Raw genomic sequence first — 25,725 nt, 5'->3', positions numbered from 1 at the left:
TTTGCATTTTGAGCGCAGTATGTAAATCTGTGTGTTGTCCTCTGCCTCAAAAAAGTTATAATAGAAGTAGAAATATGATAAATAAAGGCACTGTATTAGAGAAATTCATATGGAGAATGGCCGAATAAACTAAGACTCTTTAGCTTGGAAGAGAGAGGACTTGGAGAGGGAGATGATTGTGACTACTGTCTATAAAGTCATCAATGACATGAAAGTTGTGAACAAGAGAAGACTGTTCAGTTTTTCTAGCATAAGAATATGGGTCATCAAACAAAAATAGCAGCAGCAGATGAAAGCAAATGATGCTGGGTGACTTCTCAGCTATTTACAGCGAAGCTGTAAAACATCTTGTGCCAGGAATTTATGGACTGTGATGTTTTATTATATCTTTTTTTTTTTTACCATGAGGCTAATAGAATATTGAAGGAGAAGTCCCAAGATGTGGTATCTCCATCCTTGGAGATGCTCTGAAGATGATTGAAAGCCCCCTGAGCAATCTGGTATAATTTGAACAGGAGATTGGGCTAAATGACCTCCAGACATCCCTTCCAACCTATATTGTTCTGCTGTTCTAATGTTAAATGATTACATGGGCTAAAGGGCTGTTGGACAAGTCTCCAAGACTGCAAGTCACAGGATGGGGAGAGAGATTTATTTGAGGAGGAGGAGGAGAGTGGGGTGGGTTTTTTTTTTTTCCTTATGGTTACAAAATCTATATATAGTTCCTTATAATCAGGACTTGCCTTCAAGAAGCTGTATGATTAATTGCATACAGTGTGGGCATCCTCCACTACATAGCTGCAGTACAGACTGGAACAGAGCTCTGGGGGTCTCCAGTTTAACCCCCGACTGAAACCCACGTGTAAGCAGATGAGGTTGCTTCAGGGCCTTGTGTGTCCCTTCCAGGTCTCAATGCCTCCAAGGCTAGAGATCTTGCAGTCTCCTTGGGCCTCTTCCAGCGTTTGACCTCCCTGACACTGAAGAAGTTCCTCCTTATATTTGGAAGTTATGCTGGCCATGACTGTAAGCAACCTGATCTGCTGGGACCTGCTTTGAGTGATGGGTCGGGCTGGTGACCTCAGAGGTCCCTTCCAACCCTTCACTGCTCTGTGACTGTGTCACTTGAACACTTTGCTATATCCATGCAGGCAGATTGCTGAATTCTCACAGTAACCCGGGGTAATAGGTATAATCACATTTTGAGTTATGAGTTCAAGGTTAAAATCATGAAGTGTTGTCTTGGCTTTCAGTATGTGGGTTTGCAGTCCTCCTTTTTGTGTTCGGCTAGAACAGCTCGGAGGAGCGGTGTGGCAGTTCGTGTCACCTGCCATTCCTTGCTGTGTTATTCTGCTGCCTCGTTCAGAAGTGCCTGCTGTCATTTCCTGTTGCCCAGCTGTTCTGTTTTCAAACGGGCTTCAGCAGCTTTTGCCCCCACTTTCTTGCTGCTTTTGAGGAAGAGCCCCCCTTAGCATCTGCAAAACTCCATCAAAACGCTGAGTTTGGTTTGTCTTGTTCCTTGGCCTTTTTTAAAAGGCGCCTGTGGTTTTCAGACAGCAGAGCTTAAAATCAACCAAACCTCTCCCTTATCCCACTTTTTTTTATTATTCATTCAGAGGGAGGTTCTGTACATCTTTGTGATGTGATGGGGAAATTCTCCATTCCTTAGCTTCCTTCTAATGAAAGAAGGTCTCCTTAGAGGAAAGATAACCAGAGGAAAAGCTTTGACATCAGAGTCTTGTGGTTTACTGGATGCCAGTTTTCTGTGGGTGCAGTGGAATGGGTTGGGGCTGAACAACGGGTTGTAAGACGTGTTTGAAGGCTCCTTGGGAGGTTCTCTTGAGCCGTGTTAGTGCTACATAGGAAGCTTGGGAGAGGGACTCGCTGTTCAAACAGGGATGTTTTTATAAAGAAATAATAGACAGTCTGTGTAAACATTCATGTTCAGCCTTGGAGGACAGCTTTGGTCTTAGGCAGTTGATGAGGTAGCTGTTCTACAGTCTGTTCTTATTGGGGGAAAAAGATATTTTTAAAGCCATCACAGAATCCCAGAACAGTTTGGGTTGGAAGGGCCCTTAAAGACCCCCCAGTCCCACCCCTGCCACGCGCAGGGCCCCCTTGCCCCAGCCCCGGTGGCTCCCAGCCCCGTCCAGCCTGGCCTTGGGCACTGCCAGGGCTGGGGCACCCACAGCTGCTCTGGGCAGCCCGTGCCGGCGCCTCGCCGCCCTCACAGGGAAGGATTTCTCCCTCAGCTCTGATCTCCATCTGCCCTCTTCATCTCTTTTGATTGTTTTATATCATGTGACATCTCTTCGAATGGTAGCTCACCTGCTGCTAGTAGCCACCGAGAGTGGCAGCACGTATAGAAGTGAGAGGTTAAGTATAAAATGTTAAGAGTCTGCTCAGACACCAGGGTTCTTGTGTAAATAACTTGTTATGAGTGGCTGCTCACACCTAAAAATCAGGATGAATTGCCGTTCAGGAGACTGAGCCTACTCCACGGCTATGTGGATGGCCCCACATGCTTTATTTGCATCACAGTATTTAAACTTGACTGTTGGAGGCAGAATTCTAAGTTTCCTCATTAGTGTTTTTTTATGGTTCACTCTGCTTATACAAGACAAAGCAGAGCTAAGTTCTCCATAATTTTTAAGACCTATAGGAAGAATGTTTTTCCTTTCATCACAAGGAGCTGAAGCTTGAGGGTTTTTGAGTGTCAGTTTTGGCACAGATCGCCTTATTTTTGCCATTTATTCTGAAAAATCACCGCTGCTTGTTTGTTAGGAGCCTTCTTCCCTCTGGCTTCAGTTTTGTCTGACACACCATGTGGTCTTGTTTGCTGGGTCCTTCATCCAGCAATGGCAAATATCTGGTTTCTGGTGACAAATTTATTTTAAGAATAGGCTTTTTAACTTGTTGGCTCTAGTGTGCCTTTGTCAAACGTGGTTTCAGTGCTACAGCTCCTGCACATGGCCTTGGCTGGGTGTTACTACAGCTTTGGGACTGTCTTCGAGCATTTGGCTGACCCAGCACCGCAGTGGCGAGCGCTCTGGCAAGGCTGGTGCAGGGTCAGTAGGGAGCTCTTCTGTTTCTGCCACCAACACCTTGTGTAGGTCTTGCTGTGCTCAGCTCCATCCATGCAGGAACCTGGAAGAGGCAGCTGGTACACAGGTGATGCTGGGGATGCAGCCTGGGAAGCACTGGGAGATGGGCCGCTGAGTGAGGCCAGCACAGGGGGTCACCTGGGACTTCAGCCAGCAAGAGGGTTCAAACTGGGGGATGGGGGTTTCAGTGAATGATAACATCACTGAATTTCAGCAGGTTTTTGTATGAGAGAAGGCTGCATCTGCCGGTGTCAAACTCCTGCCGCAGACAAGAGCAAAACTTTCTCCAGGAAACCATTGCAGTTGTCTTTGATGTGCAGGGTAGTTCTTCAGTGTTTTTCTTAAACTGGCCTGTTTTTTCCAAGGCCACCTGGAGGCAGGTAGGTACTGTCAGTACGAAGTGATGGAAGCCCAGTGTCCATGTAAGAAGTGTCGGGCCACCCAGGGGTCGCTCCTCCACACAGCACGGCGGGAGTCCCAACCATCCCTCCTTCTGCCGGCTGGAACACGTCTGAAAGGCACTTGATGCTGCTGTTAAGGGAGATGTAAGCACCACTTGCCAAGTTTGCTGTTTTGTAATTGATACCTGTAAAACCTCCCAAACAAAATTCCGGAGCTCACGGGTTCAGTCGTTATTGTGGAGTCATTTGTTTTCTCCGGTGCACTCAGATATGAATAATTTCTTCCAGTTTCGCTCTTAGAAATTGTGAAGCAGTGGTGCCTCACAGTACTGTGAACTGACACGCACAAAACAGAGTTTGATTTCCACCGATAAAAACATACTTAGTGAGTAATGAAGGGTGAGCAGGGGATGAGGATGGATGTACCAAGCAGCATGGTGCAGCTTGCCATTGCAGTCAGTAGCAGCGGGGAGAAAGGACCCGATCGCAGGGTTATGCCTTTGAGTTGATCGAAGGAAGATGCCAGATTGGAATGTCCTTCCCTCTCTCCTTCAAGCCCCTGTCCCCCTTTCCCCCCCGGGAGTAATTCAGCTCTGGGTGCTGACTCAGCTGGGCTGGATTTTCTCCATCAGCGAACACCAGGAGCTGCGGCGGCCGAAGGAGGAGCCCTGCTCGGGGCAGAGCAGCGCCTGCGAGAGCTCCCAACAACATGTCTTTGAAATATCTTTCAGAGGTTTGCTGCCATGCTTGGAGGAACAAGCAAACTGAAAAGTCTCTTAAATAGTTCTTGCAGACTAATGAACAAATTTGATTAAGATTTGGCAGCTTTTCCTAATACTCCCTTGTAACTAGGAAATCTTCCCAGGCAGTTCTCTGCTGTGTGTAGGAGAGAGCGCCTTCATAATTAAACGATGAATGAAAGCGAGTGTACTGATGAGCACATTGGGTTGTTTCTCAAATTGAGGCAGCACAAAACAAACCTATCCTTCTGTGATCCCCTGGGTTGTGTGCCCTGGCGCATCACAGGCTGTGAGAGGTGGAACCTGAATTATGGCCCTGTGCCCCCTGGAGCAGGGGAGTTCCCTACCCAGCTCTCCCGCGTTCATCATTATTATTATTATTTACAGATATAAGTTGTTTAACCTGTATGTGTGCTATCCTGCAGTGTAGCTCCATCAGCCTGGTTACGCTACTTTTCAGGTTTACATCAAAAAAATACCCTATTTGTTTTGTGTGTTGAAGTTATTCACTTCGAATTTCTTGTGTAGTAGCCCGTATTTCATTAGATAACAGGAAATTCATGTTGTCATTAGGTTGGAAGCATGGAAGCTGCTGAGTTTTAAATTGTGAAACTTTGGAAGTTGAGGGTTTTTTGAGGACCTGCATTAGGCTCCCTGAGCAGATGAATTCCCCTTGCTGCAGGGATGCTGTGATACTGTCACCAAGCAAGAGGTTTAACGTTGCCGCTGAATTAGCTGAGATAATAAGGACAGGCTATACATGTAAGGTGACTTCCAAACGGATGGAAAGTCACCTTGCTGTCTGAGGTATTTGAGACTAGTAGGATTCAAAACAAAGCCATCCCTAGGCGTGGGGTACCGGGAGCAGGGAGCAATGAATGGACAGAAGTTTGTTATTCAGAAGGAAGAACAGTTGACAACAATTGCTCTTTCTGGTGTTGCTGTAGATAAAACTGACAAGTTAAATGAGGGAGAATGTAAAGGTTTATTGAAATGCAGTGGAGAAAACCCATATAGAGGAGCCAATGTAAATTAGCTAAAAAAAAAAAAAAAAAAAGGCTTTCTAGCTGAACATGAATGATTCTTGAGAATTTTGCATTAAAAACAGTGGCCAGCCTGTACATTTTGATGCTTGTTTTCTTCACAAGTCTGTTTTGTATGCCTAGGATGCTAAACCCAGTGCTGCAAAACATTTAGTATGGCTTGGAAGCTAAATAGCTAGGAAGAGGCTAAAGTAGTGCAAGGAAAAAAAGGCTACTAAACTGGTTCTGGAGTCAGAAAAATAAAAACAACAACAAAACCGTCCTGCTGTTGAGCATCTCCAGGGCAGGCAGAAAGCACGGATTTATTTTGTGTTGACTGTTTCAACAGTGGCGTTTATACCAGAATTGAACTTTCCTCTGAGATGCTCATTTCGTGATTGACAAGCAAAAAAATGTGAAATATAGTCATTTTCAAAAGACATGGAAAACAACCTTTATACTGTTGGAATTGTTACACTATTGCCTGGTGGGCCCTTAGCATGCGCTGCAGCATTACAATCTGTTGCATTGTTATAAAAAGAAACACCTAACACAGATAACGCTTATTTTCATCCCCAGATGGCAAGGGAAAACACATACGTTTGTGATGGGTTGATTGCACCGTATCCTTCATAAAATTCAAATGCCGCAGGAATTGCAGTGGAAGACAACTCATAGCAATGCAATTGTACAGCAACACGGCGGAGAAGTAGCGTTTTAAAAGCTATTTATAGGGAAATTGCCTTTTGCACGTCTCATGGTGCAGAGCAGCATGGCAGTTCCGCTGTAGGATTTGTAAGGTATAGGGAGAAAACTTGGTGAAGCTGCTACTAAATTAGTGTTTTGTTGTATTGTTTGCTTTGGAAGACAGTAGTTATCGTGCTGGTGGCTGGGCAATGCTTTCGAGACTGGTTTTTAAAGGGAGATGAGGAAGTGGTGGTGGCCGCTCTGCTGCTGTTGAAGCAGCGGGTGGGTTTGCTGTCCCCCCTCGGGATAACACCCTTTGGTGGCAATGGCAAAGATGAGCGATCACAGCCAAAACCTGCCAGCCGGGTGTAAGCTTTGTGCTGTGAAACACAGCGTGCACAGCATGACACGATGGTTTCCACACTAACAAGGGTCAGTATGATCCACGCACGCTAGAAGGAGATCCTGCTTTCCTGTGCGACCTTTCCCGTTAGCCGTCGGGCTCCTTTCGGTGCCGGGAATCCTCCCTGCTCCCAGAGAGCTGCAGTGCCTGGATGTGGGTGGAAGAAAGGTCAAGAAGAAACAGCCATAATGATAGGGATAGCTTGAAATAGCGTCCTACGTCACGGTAAGTCATAGTGTGAAACCTGGAAGAGGTCAGATCTTCATGATAAGCATTCCAACAATTTATTTTAATAACGCGAAAGTTGGGAAGGTTTGCTATTTTAATTAAACCAGAGGTTTCCTTCATCTGCTATCTGTCTTTTCCTGCTAATAATAGGAGAAATTGGATGCTAATGGCACCTGGATGAACCTGTCCTGTTACGGGGAAAATCTTTCTTCCTATAGGTGTTCTGGTTTTGTGGAAACTTTCCAGAAATAGCCAACCTGTAACTCTCTCAGTTCTCTCTCCTCCTGCTACTGTGTTGAATAATAGTACACTAAAAATATTATATTTCAAAAAAGAACATCAAACTTACAAAGTCTCCCCCCACACACTTTTTTTTTTTTTTTTTTCCCCTTTTCCCCCAGCAAAACCAGAGGAGACCAAACCAGCTGAAGCTGTGACAGGGAACGATATCACAGCACCTCCCAACAAAGAGCTTCCTCCCAGCCCTGAGAAGAAGACAAAGGTAGGTGTCGTTTCATGGTCAGCCTCCTTGCTCCTTTCTTTGCTGCTTTCCTGCTGCTTCAGCTGTGGCAACACAGGTTCTGTTTTCTGAGCTGCCATTTTACTGCAACAAAGACACTCAGTTATGAAGTTGCAAACAACTTGTCCTGCAGCAAATGTGACCGAAAGTGGATTTAATAAATGTGTGGTAAGCTTTATTTAAATTAATTCTCTGGTTGGTATTGGTGTAGAAGTAGTAAACATGTATGAGAACACTTCTGCTACACCAGTATTCTACTAGTTGTTTACGACACGTTTATTTGCATTACAATTAGCATTCGGAGATCCTGCTCGGGATCTGGTACTCTCATATTTTAGGGCTGGTTATGAAGCATGAGAGACCTGCTTTTATAACCCTGCAGCATTCAGCAAAATCCAACCCCAAATTCTTCAAGCAGTGGTAGGGGCAGGGGATTCTTGGTCCCCTTGAAGGCGGCGGCCAGGTGACCACTAGAATTGATCAGATGAGGATTTAGAGCTTGCAATCAGTTGTGTGCATGTAATTGGAAAGCAATGTGCTGTGTATTGCACGTAGGACTAGCTGCCAGGAACACCCAATTACTAATCCCAGCTTTACCAGCGATTCCTTCTGTCACTTTAGATGTTGCTGGAATAAATCCTGTTCGCTTTGAATTGAATGGCAAAACTCCACTGGGCTCCGAAGGCAGCCCTCTTCTGCTGCTTCATTTTGGTCTTCTCATTCTGCTCAGAAAACAGAAAGCTAATTATTTTTTTGTTTGTTTGTTTCATTTAAAATATCATTTTTATGTTCTTGCAGCTCAATGTTTTGGTTTACAATGCGCTATTTTTTGTTGTATTTTTTGTTTTTATACTGGATTTTGCTTTTTTGAAAAAACATAAAGCCTGCCGCATCCACATCATCTGCAAAGCCTGCAGCAACGAAAGCCAGGCCCCTGTCCGCTACCAGCCCTAAGCGGCCAGCCTCTGCCACGCCTGGCCCAAACAAAAAACCCACGAGCCCTACTGCAGGTCCTACTCCAGCCACTACTGCTAAACGCCCAGCCACCAGTACTACACGTCCCTCCACCTTAACTCCAAAAGAGACTAAACCAAAGGTAAGAAACTACTTGCTTTCGTGTGGGAGCTCCCAGAACTTGTTTACACGTTAACTTACCAGCTGCCTTACCCAAGAGTCAAAACGATTCTGGTGCTCACCGTGGGAGGATGAGATCAGGGCTGTGAATCACCGCGTTGTGAGAGCCATGTAGTTATCGGTATCGGCTTCCACTGACCCATTTAGGGCATCAGGTCTCAAGCATTAATTGTGTCGTCACAGAGAAGAGAATTAAACTTGACTGTAGTACTGTGCCTTTCCTAGTGAACTGTCACAAAGTGCGCAAGATAATTATTTCTTCCCATTACTAAAGGAGGAGGGTTTTTCAAATGTAGATACACTACAAACATAGGATAACTCTTAAATCCAGACAAGAGCATGGGAAAGCTGAATGGAGAGCTTTGATAGTAATATTGAGGGAGGGGGGGGGAAATAATGTTTGAACACTTCAGTATTTCCCACCAATTGTGTCTTTATGATGTCTGGCCATTATAAAATCTGTAGAGAGATAACTGATAATACACTTCTGTGCTGATGAAATATCGGAGATTTGGAGTTCTCCAGTAAGAGAAGATTTCTGGACAGTCCTTAAGTGTTGCATCTTAAAGCTGAAGTAGGATATCCACGTGTAATGTTAAGAATGGGAAATGTCCCTTGAATCTTCCCTACATTAACTTGCAGAATTTTAGTAGGAGAGTTCAGATTTGAAAGGGAACGTTAAAATCTGTTTCAGAAGCTTTCTGTTGATGTCTAAATGCTAGCAGTTCTCCTATACTTAAATAACTGAATTTCAGTGTCTTTTAAAACTAACTAAATGAGTGTGAAAGCACAGGTGCAAATCTGTACTTTTCCTGTGAATGAGTGTCTTCAGTTTTAAGTTCTTGTATGATTCTCAATCCCTTTTTAATGAACTCAAAATCTTCTCATTTGTTTCCATGCATTAACTTGCTGTTGTCATACTTAAGAGATCAGTCAGTTTACAAACAAGCAACTTAACAGGGACAGACAAGGAATAGTTTTCCAAGTGAGGAATGAACCACAGACACTTAATTCTTATGTCCACAGGGTTTTAATGAATGCTGCCTTAAGCTCAGGACGCATTTCTGCTCATGAAGGAAAGCAGTCTCTCCCAGAAGTGTTGCTAGTGGACTGATGTTTTCCATTTTGTTCAGAAATCAAAACCCCCTTCGCATCTGTAAATGGCCTCCACACATTAATGCTGAAACAGATCTGGAGGAGTTCTGATACTCAGCAGGGTCTGTGCTCCGTGTCCTGCACTGAATGTAGCCAGTTGCTTGTGCATGCCTTAATTATATGCTTCATCTGCATTATAATGTTTCAGAAGTGCCTAGCTTATGTGCTTAAGAATTTAAACAATTTCCGTTCATTTCAGGCTTTTTGTTGGCAAGCACTTTGAAGAGACTGTTCAGTGAAATACTGGCTTTAACGTAGCCTGCTCATTTCCAGGTTGCAGATGCGAAGACCACAGAGAAGCGGACCTCACTGTCAAAGACTCCATCATCTGCCTGTCCTAAAACTACTGCCAGGAGCACCCCTACTACTCCTAGGACCACAGCAGCATCACCGGTCACTGCAACCACTGCTGCAAAAAATACTGCTACTTCTCCACCGAAGCGACCCACATGTAAGTAGGCTCTGGTTTTAGCTCAGGAGATCTCTCTTTGTAACCAGCTGCCAGTTCTTGTTTGAGTAGCACCACTGGTTCACACTGTGATGTCTTTCTCACGTATTCCAGTATGCTGGCTGCTTTTTCCTGTGTTTAGGTGATTCTGTGGCCCCCTCAGTTTATTCAAATTAGTCTTCTGGTAAGCAAGCTTGCCATCTTCAGATTTGAAAGAAAGAAAAAAAACCTCAAAACCTTGAAGTGCAGCCATTTGTGAGAAGCATAGCTGCTCTTAAGCAGCACTTCTGAGAAGTGTAAGCTGGCCTGCCTGTCAGTCAGGAGCTGACCTGAAGCTGAGCGATAGCTGGAATCTCAACCCTTTTAATACAACACAGGACAAGATCCTTCCTGTGCCAAGGTACTGAAACCATAGGTCAGACCTTTCTCACCAGGGAGAAAAACTTCCAAAACCAAGTCTGAATGACCTGCAAGGCCAGCTTGGATCAGCTCTGTGTGATTCAGGGTTAATGCAATTACAGAACATGCATGATTTATGAAAAGGAGTGCTATTACCTCTGCATTTTTCCATAGTAACAGAATAAACATGAAAAAACAACTTAAAACTTGGGAAGAATGAATCTCCAGGAGAGGACTTGAAGCACTCAAACTAGTGCATCTGAAAAACAAAAAAGGTTGAGCAGAAGTGGAGGTGTTACAGTAGTGCGGAAAGGATTTGGAGCTGAAATTACATCAGCTTCATCAGAAAACTGTATCCCACTCCTGCTGTTGCTAAATAGGGAACTTCCCATGAGTTTAACACAGCACGAAATATGAGCAGCATATTAGCATCTTGAAAACAGTGTTTTCACTCATTTTAATGGAGCTTGAGAGATTTAACGTCAGATAAAAATACAGTTAAATGTTCTCAAGTCTTTTAAATGACTAGACCTCATTGGCAAAATTTGCCAATAAACACATAAAACTAATAATACATATTGGTTGCTTTGTTCTATGAGTCCCAAAGCATGAATTCGTAACCTGTCCTTCCCAAAAGAATAGGAATGTTTTAACTATGTTGAAATATATTGGGCTAGATGTACATAGCATACTTTATGCTCATGGGGACAAAGTAATTAATCAAGTGCAGAGGAAGTGTTGCGCTTTCGAAGAGCTGTGTATCTGAACTGATCCTCTGGACATCCTTGTGAAATTCATTTTGTGTGGTCTTTTATGCAAACTGCAGCCCAGAATGCTTAATACGTTTTAATGAGTTCAGTAAATTTCTCCTTCCAAAATTGAGACACAAACAAAGAAGTGTTTTCTGATGACATTTGAAAAGAGATGGAGTCAATGATGCAGAGATGCAGGAAGGTTGTTCCAAGTGGCAAGATGTACAGAGGAAGAGGCTTCTGCACCAGCGAGGGTGGTGGGACGTTGCCAAAGTACAGTGAGAACTGGGTGGGCGAGGGAGAGATGAGGTCAGCTGGAGAAAACTCCATCGGGACTTAAAGCTGTTTTGTCTGGATCTGGAAGCGCACAGAGGAGTCGTGAATGGTAAAAGAAGGGAGTCCTGTGTTGGAAGAGGAGACGGTGAGGGGGTGACAGGGCGGACAGTGTTGTGGGGGCTGAAGGGGGGTCGCAACAAGCCGAACACTGCCAGTTCGGTTTGGGTAGAGCACGTGCAGCTTCAGCTGGATGCACAGATGCAGGTGGTGGAGACCTGGATCCTTCTGATCACAGTTTAGTTTCTCATTACATAGTGCTGAGCCAGATAATCAGTTTCTGGGTAAAGACGATACTTCAGGAGGACATCTGCTCTTGCTTTTCCTGTGTCAAAAGGCAGGCTTCCTTGTGGTTTGCTCAAGCGTGTAGTCATTCTCACTGTTTAAAAATGTGTTTGTAGTGGCTTGTTTTGAAATTACCTGGTTTCACTTTTTCAGGTATTAAATGTCAGTCATTTTCTCTACAAAATGAGAGCCATGAGTTACGTGGTGCTTGATTTTTATTTAGTTTTAGTTTTTCAGTTTTTTCCTCTCCCTGTGAAAATAACTCTTACATTTGTACAAGTCCACCTCTCTGTCCTTCAGATCAGGAAAAGGTCAAAGTTTTTGACTGCCATCGTAGATCGTTTTCCCAGTGGCCTTACCATTCTCCAGGTTTTCAGCATCACAAGCTCGTAACATAGACAAAAGCGTTCCAGCATTTGTCCCCCCACTGACACCAGCAGAAATAAGAGCTCGTTCTCTCTTACAGTAATATATTAGCCCTTCTGCCTTCATAGAAAACTGAGTCTGCTCTGTCCGTACGGTTTTCCCAGTTAAAGTTGTGGTCTCTAGAAATGAGCTTAGGTTGGTTTGACAGGACGTTTATTGAAGTGTTTGGTATTAATTTTGTCTCTATCCTTCAGGCCTTATTAAATTATTCAAATGTGTTTCATCTCATTAGCTAGTATTTTATCTGGTGTTTAATTGAATGCTTTTAGCAAAGTCAGGATGGAATGATCCAGACTCGCCTGGCCTATAGTCATGTGCCGCTTGCTCTTTTCTGTATAGGTTATTCCACAAAGTACCCTGCCAGCTACTTGAGTTTATCTAAAAATCTGAGACTGTTAGTGGAAATTAAATATTAGAAAATGGGTGTTTTCATAATCTCTAACTTAGATTTTTTTTTTTCCATTTATTGTTAAGACTTCAATGTTGCCTTTCTTTGGATATTGAAGCAGATTTTAGCCAAAGCTGTTCATCACTGATAGTAAAAAAAAAGAAAAGCTACAGAGAGCTCCTTAAAAGAACATGCTGTTTATATTTTTCAGTCTGTGATTTTTGCCTTGATCAATTCTATGATTCTCTCCTGCTTTGAGAAATACAGATGCATCCCTGGTTTAGACTGTCCTCTGTATGTGGAGTGTAATCAGGTCACGATCATTGGTGTTTGCCCAAAGGCGTAGTTCAGTTTAGCAATTGATTTTTTTGGTTTTATACAACTATAACAGGGACCGAAATATGTGCAATAATGTCTGTGCAAAAAAATTGGCATGGGTTAGAACTGATCCGGCAGTGAGACCGATGTTATAGATGGACAAATGCGGTTTTGCTTTCGCTACTTAGTAAAGAAAGGGAGCAGTGCTTTGGGGTTTTTTGAGAAAAAATGAAATTGGGGCAGGGTTAAAATTATCTTAGTGAGTGCTGTCAAATTCAGAAAGTTAATTTAAGAAAAAACAAAATGCAAACCATACCTCAGGTGTGCTGCATCACTGAGTGATGGTCCTTTAGGTGAACTGACCCTCTTGCTGGAAAAGACCAGTGGGTTTTGCTGTTAGGAGGAGGGCCTCAGGCCAGTGTTCAGACAGAGCCGTTAATTCTTGAGATGCTTTCTTTCAAGCAGCATGTTAGAAATGGGGGCTGTGGGTAAAGAGGGCTGTCAGGGTGTGAGAAGCTGCGGAGAGCCCCTGACCTCCAGGGAAAGCTGTGCCATGATCTGGGCTTCTCATCTGTGCAAACTGGCTCCTGCTCGGAAATGCTTAACCAGTGTTGTTTTGTGTTGGGCAGCTATCAAGACTGATGCAAAGCCTGCAGATGCTAAGAAGACCTCTGCGAAGTCACCATCAGGTAACTGTTCAGTTTCCATCTAAATCAAACCCTCCTTGTTCAGGGCTGTGTTTATTAAGCAGGTGCAGTGGGTACATCTTTAGGACTCTGAGGAAGTTTGTGTAAATGGCCTCTGACCCATCTTTTTCCCCCCTTCCCTCCAACTATCACTGTGATAATTGTAGCAGACTTGAGCCGCCCTAAGAGCGCTACTGGGAATGTGGTAAAAAGTAGCGCCACAACTCCTACCACCGCTTCCAGTGCACCCACCTTACCTGGAGTAGCCACCAGTCGTCCCAAAACCAAGCCTGCTGCAACCAAACCCACCACAACCTCAACCGCAACAGCAGATGCTAAAAAAACAACTGCGAAGGCTCCGACTAAACCTGTTTCCAAGCCTCCTCGCCCGACCAGCAGCGTTTCTGCTCCAGATCTGAAAAATGTACGTTCCAAAATTGGATCAACAGATAATATTAAGCATCAGCCTGGTGGAGGAAAGGTAAGTTTCTTCAAGCTTCATAACAATAAGCGCTTTGGAACAGTAGCTCTTAAGCGTTATGGGTGCTCTTTGCTAATTTTGGTGGCTGTATCCTCACTGCTCTTCTCATTTATGCTCTGCAGAGCTCCTCTTTGGGTTCTTGGTTTATGCACAAGGCATTAACAAGGCAGCGATAGTAGCGTACAGAAGGAATCCGCCCTAAGAGCCTTCATGGTGTTTACTGACATACGTACAGGAATTCAAAACTGAGGTTCTGTTTTTCTGTCGTACATCCTGACATAGAAACTAGTTGGTAATGAAAGCTCAAAATCTTGTCTATATTCCAAAACTTTGCCTTTGAATAGAGGAATTGAGTCTGCTGAGTGGTACAAGAGGTGGAATAACACACTATGACGTAGGAAATCTGGATTCAGGAGCAAGTTCCACAGCATCTTGCCCGGGTCTAGGAACGGGGACTGTGTTCAGCTTGTCAGGACTAAAGCTGAAATGAAATGGGTCCACACACGCTGCTCTTCGGGTAACCTGTGGTGGCCGCCAGGAAAGAAGAGAGTAGTGTTGGATGATTTGTAAGGAAAAGCACACGCATGGATACAGCTTGAGGCTCTCAATCAGTAATGGTCTTAAATTACACTTTCACTGGGAGTATCTACCATGTAAATGATGAAGGATTAGAGATATACCTCTAGCCCTCTTCTGAGGGTTTAAATAATTTTATGGATATGTATAATCATAAAACCTTTATTGGGTACGGTATAACAGATACACCCATCTTTGCCTGACCAAATGTGTTAGCAGCTTGCCTGTAGTCAGAGGGCTTTAATTTCTACCCAGTGGAACAGATTTGCCCACTTATCTTTGCCGCAGGTCTGCAGTAATGAATAACTCTGCATATAACTTTAATCTAGTGCCAAGAGAGCACGTTTCATGCTGGGAGCCTTAATCTCCTCTCAGGCACATTAAAGTCAAGGGCATTCTTGGGCTGCGGTGGTGTGTGTCACAGACAGCATCGATACAGCATGGATTTATTCTTCAGAGTTAGAGTATCGTTGTTACACAACGCCATAGTACAGCCCTCGGAGCTCGGAGGTCTAGAGGACAGAAACTTCCACTCCCCAAAACAGTTTTTTGAAATGACAGACCAAGTCTGCTAAAAGCTTTGAGGCAAGCCAGGAAGGTGGCCCTTTCAGATGCTGTATATTATAGCTTAAAACCAAACAAGTTCAGAAAGCCTTCTGCCACCTGGTCAAAAAACTGTAAGACTGTTCTGTTACTTTAAACCATGCTAGGGTTCCGAGGACTGCAGAGCTTTTTCGCTTACAGGGGCATTGTGTCAGTTTAAGGGAATTTGTTCTTACATTTAATTGTACTGTCCTTTTTCTAAATTTTCATAGAATTGTTAAACCCTAACAATTGTACTTTCAAGAAAATTGTCCTTTTTGTAGTCTTACTTACGCTGAGATGTTTTTAGAATCTGAGGATGGTATAGGAGTGCTGGGGTTTTATTGTTTACTGTTCTGTTGGTGGTAGGTTAGTGAGATACAGGATTTATGCTGAGCCCCCCCAAAAAAATGCAGGTTCTGCTGCACTTACCTGGATCTAGATTAGCAGAAGAATGGATATTCTCAGGTAGTTGCTGAATTTTTCTAACACCTGTAAATTTTCATTCAATTTTCTGCATAGCTGGATTAGCTGGGTCCACCTGCATTCGATTAGCCAAAAACTACATCAGCTGTTGGTCTCAAAGCCTGAGTCAGATCGGTGCATGGGTGCGAAATCAGAACTGGAAGTAGTGTGTATGTATCCAGCAGAGCCCTCAGAACTCAAAGGCCAAGAAAATCAGCCTGTGGATGCCTTTGCCTCAAAGATCTGTATGAAGGAGGTGGTTCTGCACTGCTGTTGGGTTTAATGTTTTGGCAGAATAATAATGTACTGGGGTCACTTGGTTACCTGCCAACGTGACTGCTGGGGAAAGGAGATACTGAGGAAGGGCACCTATGAGTTTTTTGAGACACTGAAAACTTAATTACTGCTTTATGGCCACAGGGTGCCTGTTTCATCCTGTGTCTGAGTGATGTTGCTGCCCTTCCACCCCCTTTGTTTCATTGTTCCCGGGCATGGGGTTATACTTTGCCTGAGAATTGCAGCATGTAAGAAGTTCTCCTGGGTCATCTGCTCCACTGAATTGATCTGGGTGGCTTGTGTTCCCATACTCTCCTGCCCAGACTTTTCCTTTTGCTGGTTGAAATCATCCGTTTGTCTCCATCTAGGGGAAAATAGAGAAAAAGACAGAATCAGCCGCTGCTGCACGAAAGTCTGAACCCAGTGCGGTCTCTAAAATGGCTACTACTAAAACAACCGTATCAAAAGAGGGTGCCCCAAAACAGCCCAATGGGAAAGTGAGTTTATTTCAGACTTTTCTCTGTGGGAGATGAAGGAAAACATTTCCATTTTGAGTCACTTTCCCTTCTCTTCAACTCTTCTGCTTTCTCCTGTCAGTGTCACTGTTTCTTGCACAGACACTCTTCCAGTTCTTTCTTACAAACTCTTAAGATGTTCTTGGTTAAACATACTCAGAGATCACTGTCATAGGTGTCTTTTCCCTGCCTGCTGTGAATGTCAATGGTTTTCAGAGCAGTCTCCTCCCTGTTTTAGGTAGGTAGGTTTAACTTTGCGTCAAAAGTTTCCCTTAAAACCGGTCCTTCGTACCCAGCACTGGTCTGCAACTGGGAGGAGAGAGCTTTAGCTGCCAGGTTTAAGACTGCAGAGTATTAAGGACTTTATATCTTCCCTGCAGTATTCCCAATGCAGTTGTATCAGAATGCGGTAGCTCCGCACGCCAGGCGCTCACCGTGCGGTGGGCTACCCTGGCGCTGTCGTCACACGCGATTTCAGCGCGAGTGGACGGGGAGCAAGGCGGGAGTGCCTGCGCTGCGGATGTAATTCAGATATCGTAAGGCAGAGCCTGTTAATGAGTGGATGGGATTTGTACCTCTAGAGAAGTCAGTGACCCCCTGCACGCTTCCACAGCACGAGCACCTTTTCAGAGCTGCTGTTGCACTGAATCCAGTCTTTCAAACTGGCTAAGGAGCTTTTGGAAACCTGCTGAAGTGAGAATGTTCCGGTGATTCCTTTTGTGCTTTGAACTTATCGCCTCTTTCTAGAAAGTAGGATACAGCTTCTGCCACGTTTTGTGCTGTGTTAAATAACTCCCAGACTAAACACATGTCGTGACTAACCTTTGTAAACATGGGCTTGTTACTCTAACTCAGTTACTACTTTTTGAGTAAAAGCTCACCTAGCATACTCCTTTTGTATTTTGAAAAAGTCCAAGTCACTTTAGTTTAACTGAGAAACAATCCAATTAACGTAAAACTCGTCTGATAAAATGTAACTGAAGGTTTGACACCTTCATCGGAATTGTTTCTCAGGCCAGGCTCTACTGCCCGGAGGCTGGGAGGGATGTTACCTGGGGCTGGAGCCCAGCAGGCAGATGGAGCCCAAGCGCAGACACCTTCGTAGCATGGCGGGGACTGGTGGCTCTGGCTCTGCTCCTGAGCGGGCACTGCCTGCTCTGGGCAGCTCTCACCAGGGGTCCTGGCAGCGTCCCGGGGGCCACAGCCCAGCCCCTGCGTCAGGCAGGCACCCGCCAGTGATGCTAACCCGTAGGGTACATGGAGTAGTGGTCCTCACGGTAGCGCTTACGCTCTCGCACTAACACTGTCTGTGCAGCCTCTTGTTTCGTTCACTTTTTTTCTCACTCTTCTCCTCAGTTGCTTTCACACCCAATACTAAAGTTGGATTGAGTTTAACACAACTCTTTGTTTATCCACCGTGTTGGAGCATCCACTCCAGCCTGCCATATGACAACTCTAACCAGTCCTCTTCCCTTGTGTTGTTTTCCATTCTGTAACATTCCAGGTCCAGATAGTCTCCAAAAAAGCGAACTACAGCCATGTTCAGTCCAAGTGTGGTTCCAAGGACAATATTAAGCATGTCCCTGGAGGTGGGAATGTAAGTATGGGCTCTGGGCAAGCTGTCTTTCTACTAACTCCTTCTCTTGTACTATGTTTTTATGTCAGTCTGAAGAATGCTCTGTTTCAGGCAGAAAGGTGTGGTGGCAGTTTCAGGGCCTCTGGAAATAACGTAGGCTGGAGGGTTGTGGGGGTTTTCCCCATGGGTTGCTAGGCTGAATGTGCACGTCTTGGTTCATCATACTACAAATATTTCTCGGCTGGTTTACGTGGTATTCATGACCAAATGTAGGATGTGCACGTGGCTGACCCCAGGAGGCAGCTCACCGTGGCTTCCCTCTGCAGCCAACAGGCACCTCGTCAGGCCTCTGACCTATTTTAGTGTCTGATTTTTCAGATTAAACAAACTGTGGCCTGGAAGCACCTGTTACTCTTCCCTGGCTAACAGAGCGAGCCTGAGTCAGATTGGTTTCACTTCTTGTTTCACAAGAAGGGAGACTTCAAAAAAGGAGGAGGAAAAGACTCCAGGTCTTAATCTTTGAGCAGCGATTAATTTCTAAATTTAAAGGCTACTGGTATCCCTAGCAGCAGAGTTGAGCTCATTAAAATAGAAGGCTAATCTTGTAACGCCTGTGTACTTGGTTTGGAGTATTATATACCGAACGCATCTGGCAAAAAATAACTGTTTAACTATCTAGATACTAAAGCTTTTGAAAACGTGACTGTAGCTTGGCGGGTTTGTTACCTTGCAGGCAAATCTGTGCTACTTTAACAAATCTGTGCTAGGCCATGTGTACTAGGTCTGGCTTGCAGAGAAACAAAGGTTGGATGGTTTCAAAACTACACTGAAGTACTTAAGGCCAAGGAAGTTTTTTCCATTGGTGTTTAAACGTGCCGGGTTCCTGAGGAGTGATGTCCAGCTATCTTGTGATGCTTTCTCTGTGCCCAGTGCCTGAGAGCATCAATGAAACTCCCTTCAAATAATCAGTTTCTGGGGCCAGACGTACTGTTGCTCTGTGGTCAGTTGTTCTGCTTGATGTCTGGTTCAGCAGATACAAATACTGTGTAGGACCTGACCATGGCGCAGGCTGCCATGGCTACTTTTCCTGGGAAATAAGTATGTGTCTGTCTAGCTGGCCAAACCTTCACTCTGCGTGACTAATTCTTCCTTAAAGCTTTGCAAGAGGCAACGAAATCTGGGTTTTTAACGAACTTGTTCCCTGTAGTTTGGTTGCCAAGATGGTAAGAGACAGATGTTGAAGTCACACGGGCAGCATTCACTTAACCAGGCTTGACTTCCCTTGCTAGGCACGTGCCCCTGCCGCCCTTTTGCCTTCCAGTTTGCAGCTGCTCACCAGGGGTGGGATTTGCCATTCCTACTTGCTGTCTGTGCTTACCCCGTGCTTACAGGAGTGCATACACATGTGTATGGAGCTTCCCATAGAAACACCCATGCGGGAGAAATCAACAAATTCTGATGTCGAAACCATCGTGTCAATTAAGTGCTCTCGTAATATTTTTTAGTTGTGCACATTTCTGTTCCTGCTGCATACTTCATCTGTCTTTGTCCCCCAGGTTGGGAACAGGCTGTTTACACCTGGTCGGTGTTTTGTGGCAGAAGTCCCTTTGGTTATACTGTTAAAGAGCATCTGTGGTAACGTAACTGTTCATGCACCCAGAGGAGCTGTTTTATCAGCCACTTCCATTTTGCCACTCTTACTTTCTGTAGCCCTTTAGTGGACGAGTCTAACATACTTTTCCTTTTTTTGAGGCCAACAGAAATGTGATTTAAATCTGGGGAATATTTTCCTTGCTTGATTAACTACATTAGGGAGCTATTCTTCTAATGATTCACCAAACCTGTCCTTTCCTCTTTGCTGTCCTGTCCTGGGGACATTCCCAACTCCAGGGGACGAGCCTGTACCTGCTTTCTTCTCTTCTTCCACACTCTCCTTTTACCACTGCAGTTCTCTCCTTGCTCAGTTACGTAGGCTTTCTGCTTTGACACTGGAGGATAAAGTGCTTATTATTTCCAGGTTCCAAATGCCCCCAAACCAGCTTCAGGCAGTCGTTCCCAGCCATCCAGCACCCCCAAACCCAGCACAGGCAGTACCGATGTGAGTAGATGAGACACAGTGGCCAATCTGGCTTCCTAAAAAAAGCGTTTCCCTTTACCTGTTTTTATATCTGCTCACTCCCTTTGGGACACTGTAATATCATCACCCTCTTCCAAAACATTTTCTTGTTCAAACAGTTACCATGATCACTTCTGATAGAAGACTTCCCGATGTTTAATTCCTGAACGACACTGTTGATGGGGGCGTCTGGAAAGTCCGTTGTTCTAGTCTGTGGCTTCAGCTAAAGCTTTATAGGAATCCTGTAGACAAGAGCTGTGGTTACTAGCAAATTCTGATTCAGCCTCAGGATTGCTTTGGTAAGAGTGATGGACACCCTACCTAAGGGAAGCGGTTCCTAGCTGGTACACTCAGTTTGGGTACCCATTTTGCCTTCTGTGCATGGAGATAATTTCTTCTCCCCTCCAAGATACCCAAAAAGATATGTTCAAAAGCAGTAGATACTGTTCCTCCCCATGTGATATTTGCCAGAAATATCTTGATACAAACATAGTTAGGTTTCCTAGGTAAAAGCTTGTTATGCTTTAGTATTTCCCCCCCTCTCCTTTTAAAGAAAGCAACAGCAAAGAGGTGGATTTTACAAAGTTCAAGTGGTGTGCCTGTTGTGGAAGATTTAGCAAAGTGATTTGGAATGTCTATCTGTTCTCTACCCTTTGGCTTGACCTGCTTAGATGGATTGGGAAATGGTCAGAGACAAAAAAATCTAATAAGAGATGGAGATCACACTTCCCATCCAAGCCTCAGTATCAAGCTTTCAGATCTGAAGTTTATTTCTGGCACCAGAGTCTTGAGTACTGGGCTCTGTAAATGCAAGCCCAAGCCTTTAAACATGTCTCTCGTTGCTAACTCAAAACGGCTGATGTTAGAAATCTTACAAGGAATACGCTTCTGTTTAGGTGTAACTGGATCTCCAGGTGAAATCCTGAGGAGTCATAACCGGGTCTGTCTACCCTAGCTGGTAACAAATGTTGTTGTTTTAAAACGCATTCTGTGAAATAAATTTAGCTTTATTCTAGTTCCAAGTGAACAAGTGCTCATTATAAAAGCTGTAGTAACTTCACTAGCAACCCTCAAGGAAATCAGAATCCGTAGCCGTGATCTCACCTTTTCGGAGCGTCTGGTGTCACTGGCTCAGGGTACGTGAGCACGGAACAGCGGAGCGGGGGGTTGATCTGTGCTGTCCCACTCGTTCCGAGCAAACAAGACATCAGGGCTTTGACTCATCCTGTTTCACAAGTACTGGGAGGATTCATGCTTCCTGAGAAAGATGGATTGCAAATTATCATGATAATTCTCAATAAGCTTTTAGAGTAGCTGGTAAGTGAATGAATTCTTGTCACATTCAGAGAAAAAGATTTTCATTTTCTCTGTGAGGCGATGTATAGCAGAACTGTCTGTGCACGTAGGTGCCAGCTGGTGGTTGCTGGCATGGTTGGGAGAGGTGATCCTCTTAACGTTACTACCAACAGCCCTCAGACTTTTCCCTTGGAAAGTTACAATCTCACTTTATTAGGGGGTAAGACCAGATGACCAGAAGTTCTTTCGGATATAAATTATCCTGTGTTTGTATTTTTTCATCCACCTGGAGCTGCAGAAGGAATTGTAAGGATGTCAGAAATGGGGCTCTGTACAATGCGCTTGGTCCAGGAGTCGGAGAGGAAGTATTTTTTTGAGAAAAAAAACACTAAACCTGTGATGTCTTCACTCCACCCCAGAGAAGACGCTTCTTCCCAATTTCAAACTGATGTCTGCAGACACCATGCTAGAATATTTGGCTCACTGGCTTGGCAGAAGGTCATTTACTGAGTCATGGATATCTCACGATTTCGTGACTGCGCCCCCGTACACCCTCTCACTGAGGGTTTTGTGTGCTGGTACCAAGTCACTGGTAGAATGAGGTTAAAGGAAATAATGCTGGGGAGTAGCTTCCTCACTCCCGGTGTTTTGCCCTGGAGAAGGATGGCTTCTTCCAGCAGTTTGTTCCATCTGGGCACGATGATCCTTCCTGGTGCCGTGTTCCCAGCAGGGAGGACAGGCTGCGGGAGGAGGCTGCAGACAGAGCCGGACAGTCAGTCACAGGTCCATCCGCACCGTGAAGATGGTAGAGAGCAAAAGCTGGGGCTGGTGGCACCTCTCTGGTCCTACAGCAGGAGAGTGGCTGAGTAGAACCGTGAGATGACACCTGCCCTGGTGACTGTCTGGAGCTGCCCCGGCAATGGCCCATATCTTGGGAGGCAGAGCCAGCGCTGGGCAGAACAGCCTGGGGGTCGTGGCAGTGGGGTTGGCTGGTTTTGGTCCCTCTCCCAAGTGCTTTTGAATTCCATGGATGTGCCATGAACTCCAGACTCCTGTTTCTGGTTACTGTCCATCTGTTGGTTTTATCTGGTTTCAATTTCTGTCTGCTCACATTAACCACCTCTTTAGGTAACGCCGCGGCTGGCTGCAGCGGCCGGCACACAGGGACTGGGAAATCAGTAAACTGAGAAAATAACGCGGTAGAAAAGGGGTGCAGGGTCATTAAGCGTGACCTGATGTTTGAGATGGCCACTTGGCCTCCAGGTTCCCAGGAAATCGTTTCTCTGTGTTGAGTTGTCTCTTTTTGTCTCTTTAGGTGCAAATCCAGAACAAGAAAGTTGACCTTTCCAAAGTGTCCTCGAAGTGTGGCTCTAAAGCAAATATCAAGCATAAGCCAGGTAGAAATTTTACTGTTTCCTTATGATCTGTCTGTAGATATTGCATATCACTTAAATTCAGTCCTGGGTTGCGACTGAAATCGCTTAAGGCGTGGTTGGCTTTTGGGGAGTGTTTCTGGAAGTGCTGCTGGAACTTACTGAGCCGTTCCTGGTGGTTTCATGAGCAGAGCAGGGGATTAGGAGATGTGGGATTTCACCATGCCTGTGAAGATAATCTACTGTTTTGACTCAGTTCTCTCTTTCCCTCCCCGTTTGGGGAAAAAAAAAAAAAAAAAAAAAAAAGTGGGTACTTACTGTGAAGGTTCCAGGAGTCTGGAAGCTTCATCCGTGCTTAGAAGGGACTTTGGGGCTCTGAACGTGTGTGTGCTGTGGAAGGGTGAAGTAACTTCCCTCCAGTTCTTCAAAGCAGATAAAAGGCTCTTTTTAGCCTTCGGTTCAGTAGCAGCTCCTGTCTTATATAAAACCCTTTTGGCTCTTTTAATGACATGTTATGGGCTGAGTGTGCAGAAATTATTTGGTCCTCGTTGAGAGCACAGCAATTATCGGTGTGAATTCCTGCGCATCTCGGGTTTGCTGACGGAGCGCTGCCCAGCCCCCCACCGCTCAGCTGAAGCGTAGGGGGTCTCAAGTTGAGGTTGCCGTGGCTGTAGGCAGGTTGTTTGAACTGTACCTTGGCAGCATCCTGAAGTAGGGTCAGTTCACCGACTGTTGCTGGTTTGTCTGTATCTGAGGACAGTCACCTGCACAGGGAAACTCCCGGCAGTCAAACATCCATGCCTGAGGGACAAGTTCACCGACCAAAGGTGAAAACCATTATTACAGGGCTCGCCTTTGTCTGCTCCTGGGAGTTGCCTGCAACCTTTCTGCCAGCCTGTTAGGTTGAAAGCAGTTCAACCTCATACAGCCAGCACATGGTTCAATGCCTCAGAAAGTGCTCCCGCTCTGAGGACGTGGTGCCACAAACATGACCTCAGTGCTCTGTAATAACAAGCTTTGCACGACAATAACCGCTCTTGTCCAGGGCTGATTAAAGCAGAATAATCCATCCATCTGTTGTCAGATGTTTTAACTGATTTTGTTAGACCAAAGCAGTTGGCTTCCATCATTGGCCATGCCAAGCTCCCAGAGTGCTGAGGGCTGAGGATTTAATGATGCCACTGGGAAGCAAAATCGTGCTTAGCAAGACTTAAATAGCTTTTTTGAGAAACCCGCTGGAATGCAGACTGCGCACACAGTCTGAATTGTTAAAGGGAATTTTATTATCAATCTAGAAAAATCTTGCTAGAAATCTACAGTTGTTTGTCTGAGCTTGGTGTTCTCCTGAGGTGTCCAGCCAGCTGCCACGCGTGGCTTCTCCCTGCCCGGTGCTGCCTCCGGAGCAGCTCAGCAGTGGCACATGGGCCTGTGTCGGGCGGGAGCTGATGGTCCGGGCAGGCAGGCAGCTGCCAGCCATGGCGTCGGCGTGGGGACAGGTAACGAGCGAGGGAAGGCAGTTCACAAAAGGAGCAGAACGTGTCCCGGCACCAACAGCTGCGCAGAGGGGCTGAGCTGGCAGAGGCCTTGCCGAGGGACGCGGGTGGGAGCGGGCAGCTGGTATCAGGCGTGGGCAGCGCAGCAGCGTGGGAGCGGGTGGAAGCGGCACCTCACACCTCTGCCAGGGGAGGCGGGTTCTCCAGCAGCCCGGGGGAGGCCGCTGGTGTGAGGGATCCTCCAGCCCATCCGTCTGCGTGTGTGGCGTTTCACACCTGCGGGAGCCTTTGGGGCTTGGCTGTGCAGCCCTGCCTGTCTGCAGCGCTGCTGGGCCCGCACAGGTGGAAGCCACCAACGTAGCCAGGGTTGGAACCGAACCTTAACTGGAGAGACTAAATCTTGGCCTTGTCCCTCCGAGGGCACTGGGTTGCCAGTGACTTCCCAGGGAAGGCTGTGAAGGGACAGACCTTGGGTGGGACGGCTCTGGGGGCACCGATACCCTCACTCCTGCGCAATCTTCTTCTAGGGGGAGGAGATGTCAAAATTGAGAACCAGAAGCTGAACTTCAAGGAGAAGGCCCAAGCCAAAGTGGGTTCTCTGGACAACGTGGGACACTTGCCAGCAGGAGGAACTGTGAAGGTGGGTGCAGCAAGCTCTGGCACGTCAGGGTAGGGTTTAAATTTGGTTGTTCTTGTCCTGCTGTTGACGTAGTGCAGCTTCTCCGCCCCCAGCCTTTTACAGCCATCTACTTATTTCTGCGGCCTCTGTTGTGAGCCCCAGGAGTAAGTATGAGTTGAAAAGGAAGGAGCTACAAGCCGCCTCGTGGCCTGCCAGGATGGGCTCCCTGCTAGGTGTTACTGCGGGGGCTCGTACTGCCCCTCCGCGTCCTTCCTCTGAGGCTGAGAGCCGGGATCGCTCCGTCAGCTGGAAGCCCACCAGGGAAGCTGCCTGTGGCCCTTCCCCCCTTTGGCTTTTACTCCCCTCGGTAAAGCTGGTGAGATCAAAGTGCTGAGTGTGGGGAGATGGCACCTTGCAGCTCTCGGAGCGCTTTCAGCCCTGAGCTGTACTGCAGCCCAGCCCGGAGGCCCTTGGTGTGAGGATAAGAAAAGATTGCTGCACTCTCACTGCTGTGATTCAGCGCTGCTCCCCGGGAGAGCAGGAGCCGCCCCCAGCCTGGGCTCTGCAAATTGCAGCTCTCTACAGGAATGCGGCATCTGTGCTTCGGGGGTGGGGGGTGGGGAATTACCCCGCTCGGCTGACCGAGTGAGGGATGCGTGGGCCTGACCTATTACACCACGTAACAGTTGGAGCAGTGTTGGGGATGATCTTTAGATAGTTGCTAGCGCGGGGGCTTTTATGTGAAACACCGCTGCTTCTGAATGCACCAGCGGCTCTGGAAGCACAGAAAACAATCCTGTGAACGGCACTGGAACTGTTAAAATACGACTTAGTCTTTGCCCCCAGCAGGACAGACAGACAGAGGAGAAAGCCCTCCCAAGCGCTGAGTTCCCTCGGTTGTCGCAGTGTTGTTTTGTTTGAGCACTTTTGT

The 25,725-nt window shown here is 45.9% G+C and overlaps 1 protein-coding gene across 11 annotated transcripts in view; it reads left to right on the top strand.

Moving 5' to 3' along the window:
* Positions 1-25,725, top strand: part of MAP4 (microtubule associated protein 4) — a 170,439-nt gene that overhangs the window by 137,148 nt on the left and 7,566 nt on the right. For 7 of the 11 annotated variants that reach the window (XM_040589740.1, XM_040589737.1, XM_040589748.1 and 4 more), the window contains 9 exons: positions 6,984-7,084; positions 7,986-8,198; positions 9,665-9,842; positions 13,370-13,429; positions 13,594-13,907; positions 16,175-16,303; positions 17,826-17,918; positions 22,625-22,706; positions 24,703-24,815. In XM_040589740.1, coding sequence (XP_040445674.1) covers positions 6,984-7,084; positions 7,986-8,198; positions 9,665-9,842; positions 13,370-13,429; positions 13,594-13,907; positions 16,175-16,303; positions 17,826-17,918; positions 22,625-22,706; positions 24,703-24,815 — 1,283 coding nt within the window. The remainder of the gene's footprint in view (positions 1-6,983; positions 7,085-7,985; positions 8,199-9,664; positions 9,843-13,369; positions 13,430-13,593; positions 13,908-16,174; positions 16,304-17,825; positions 17,919-22,624; positions 22,707-24,702; positions 24,816-25,725) is intronic. The other 4 variants (XM_040589739.1, XM_040589744.1, XM_040589743.1 and 1 more) reach the window with 4 other exon arrangements.

This window comes from Falco naumanni, chromosome 4 (genome assembly GCF_017639655.2).
Source record: "Falco naumanni isolate bFalNau1 chromosome 4, bFalNau1.pat, whole genome shotgun sequence".
NCBI classification, from domain to species: domain Eukaryota; kingdom Metazoa; phylum Chordata; class Aves; order Falconiformes; family Falconidae; genus Falco; species Falco naumanni.
Note: the sequence above shows the minus strand (reverse complement) of the source record. Positions and strands in the feature narration are given on the sequence as shown.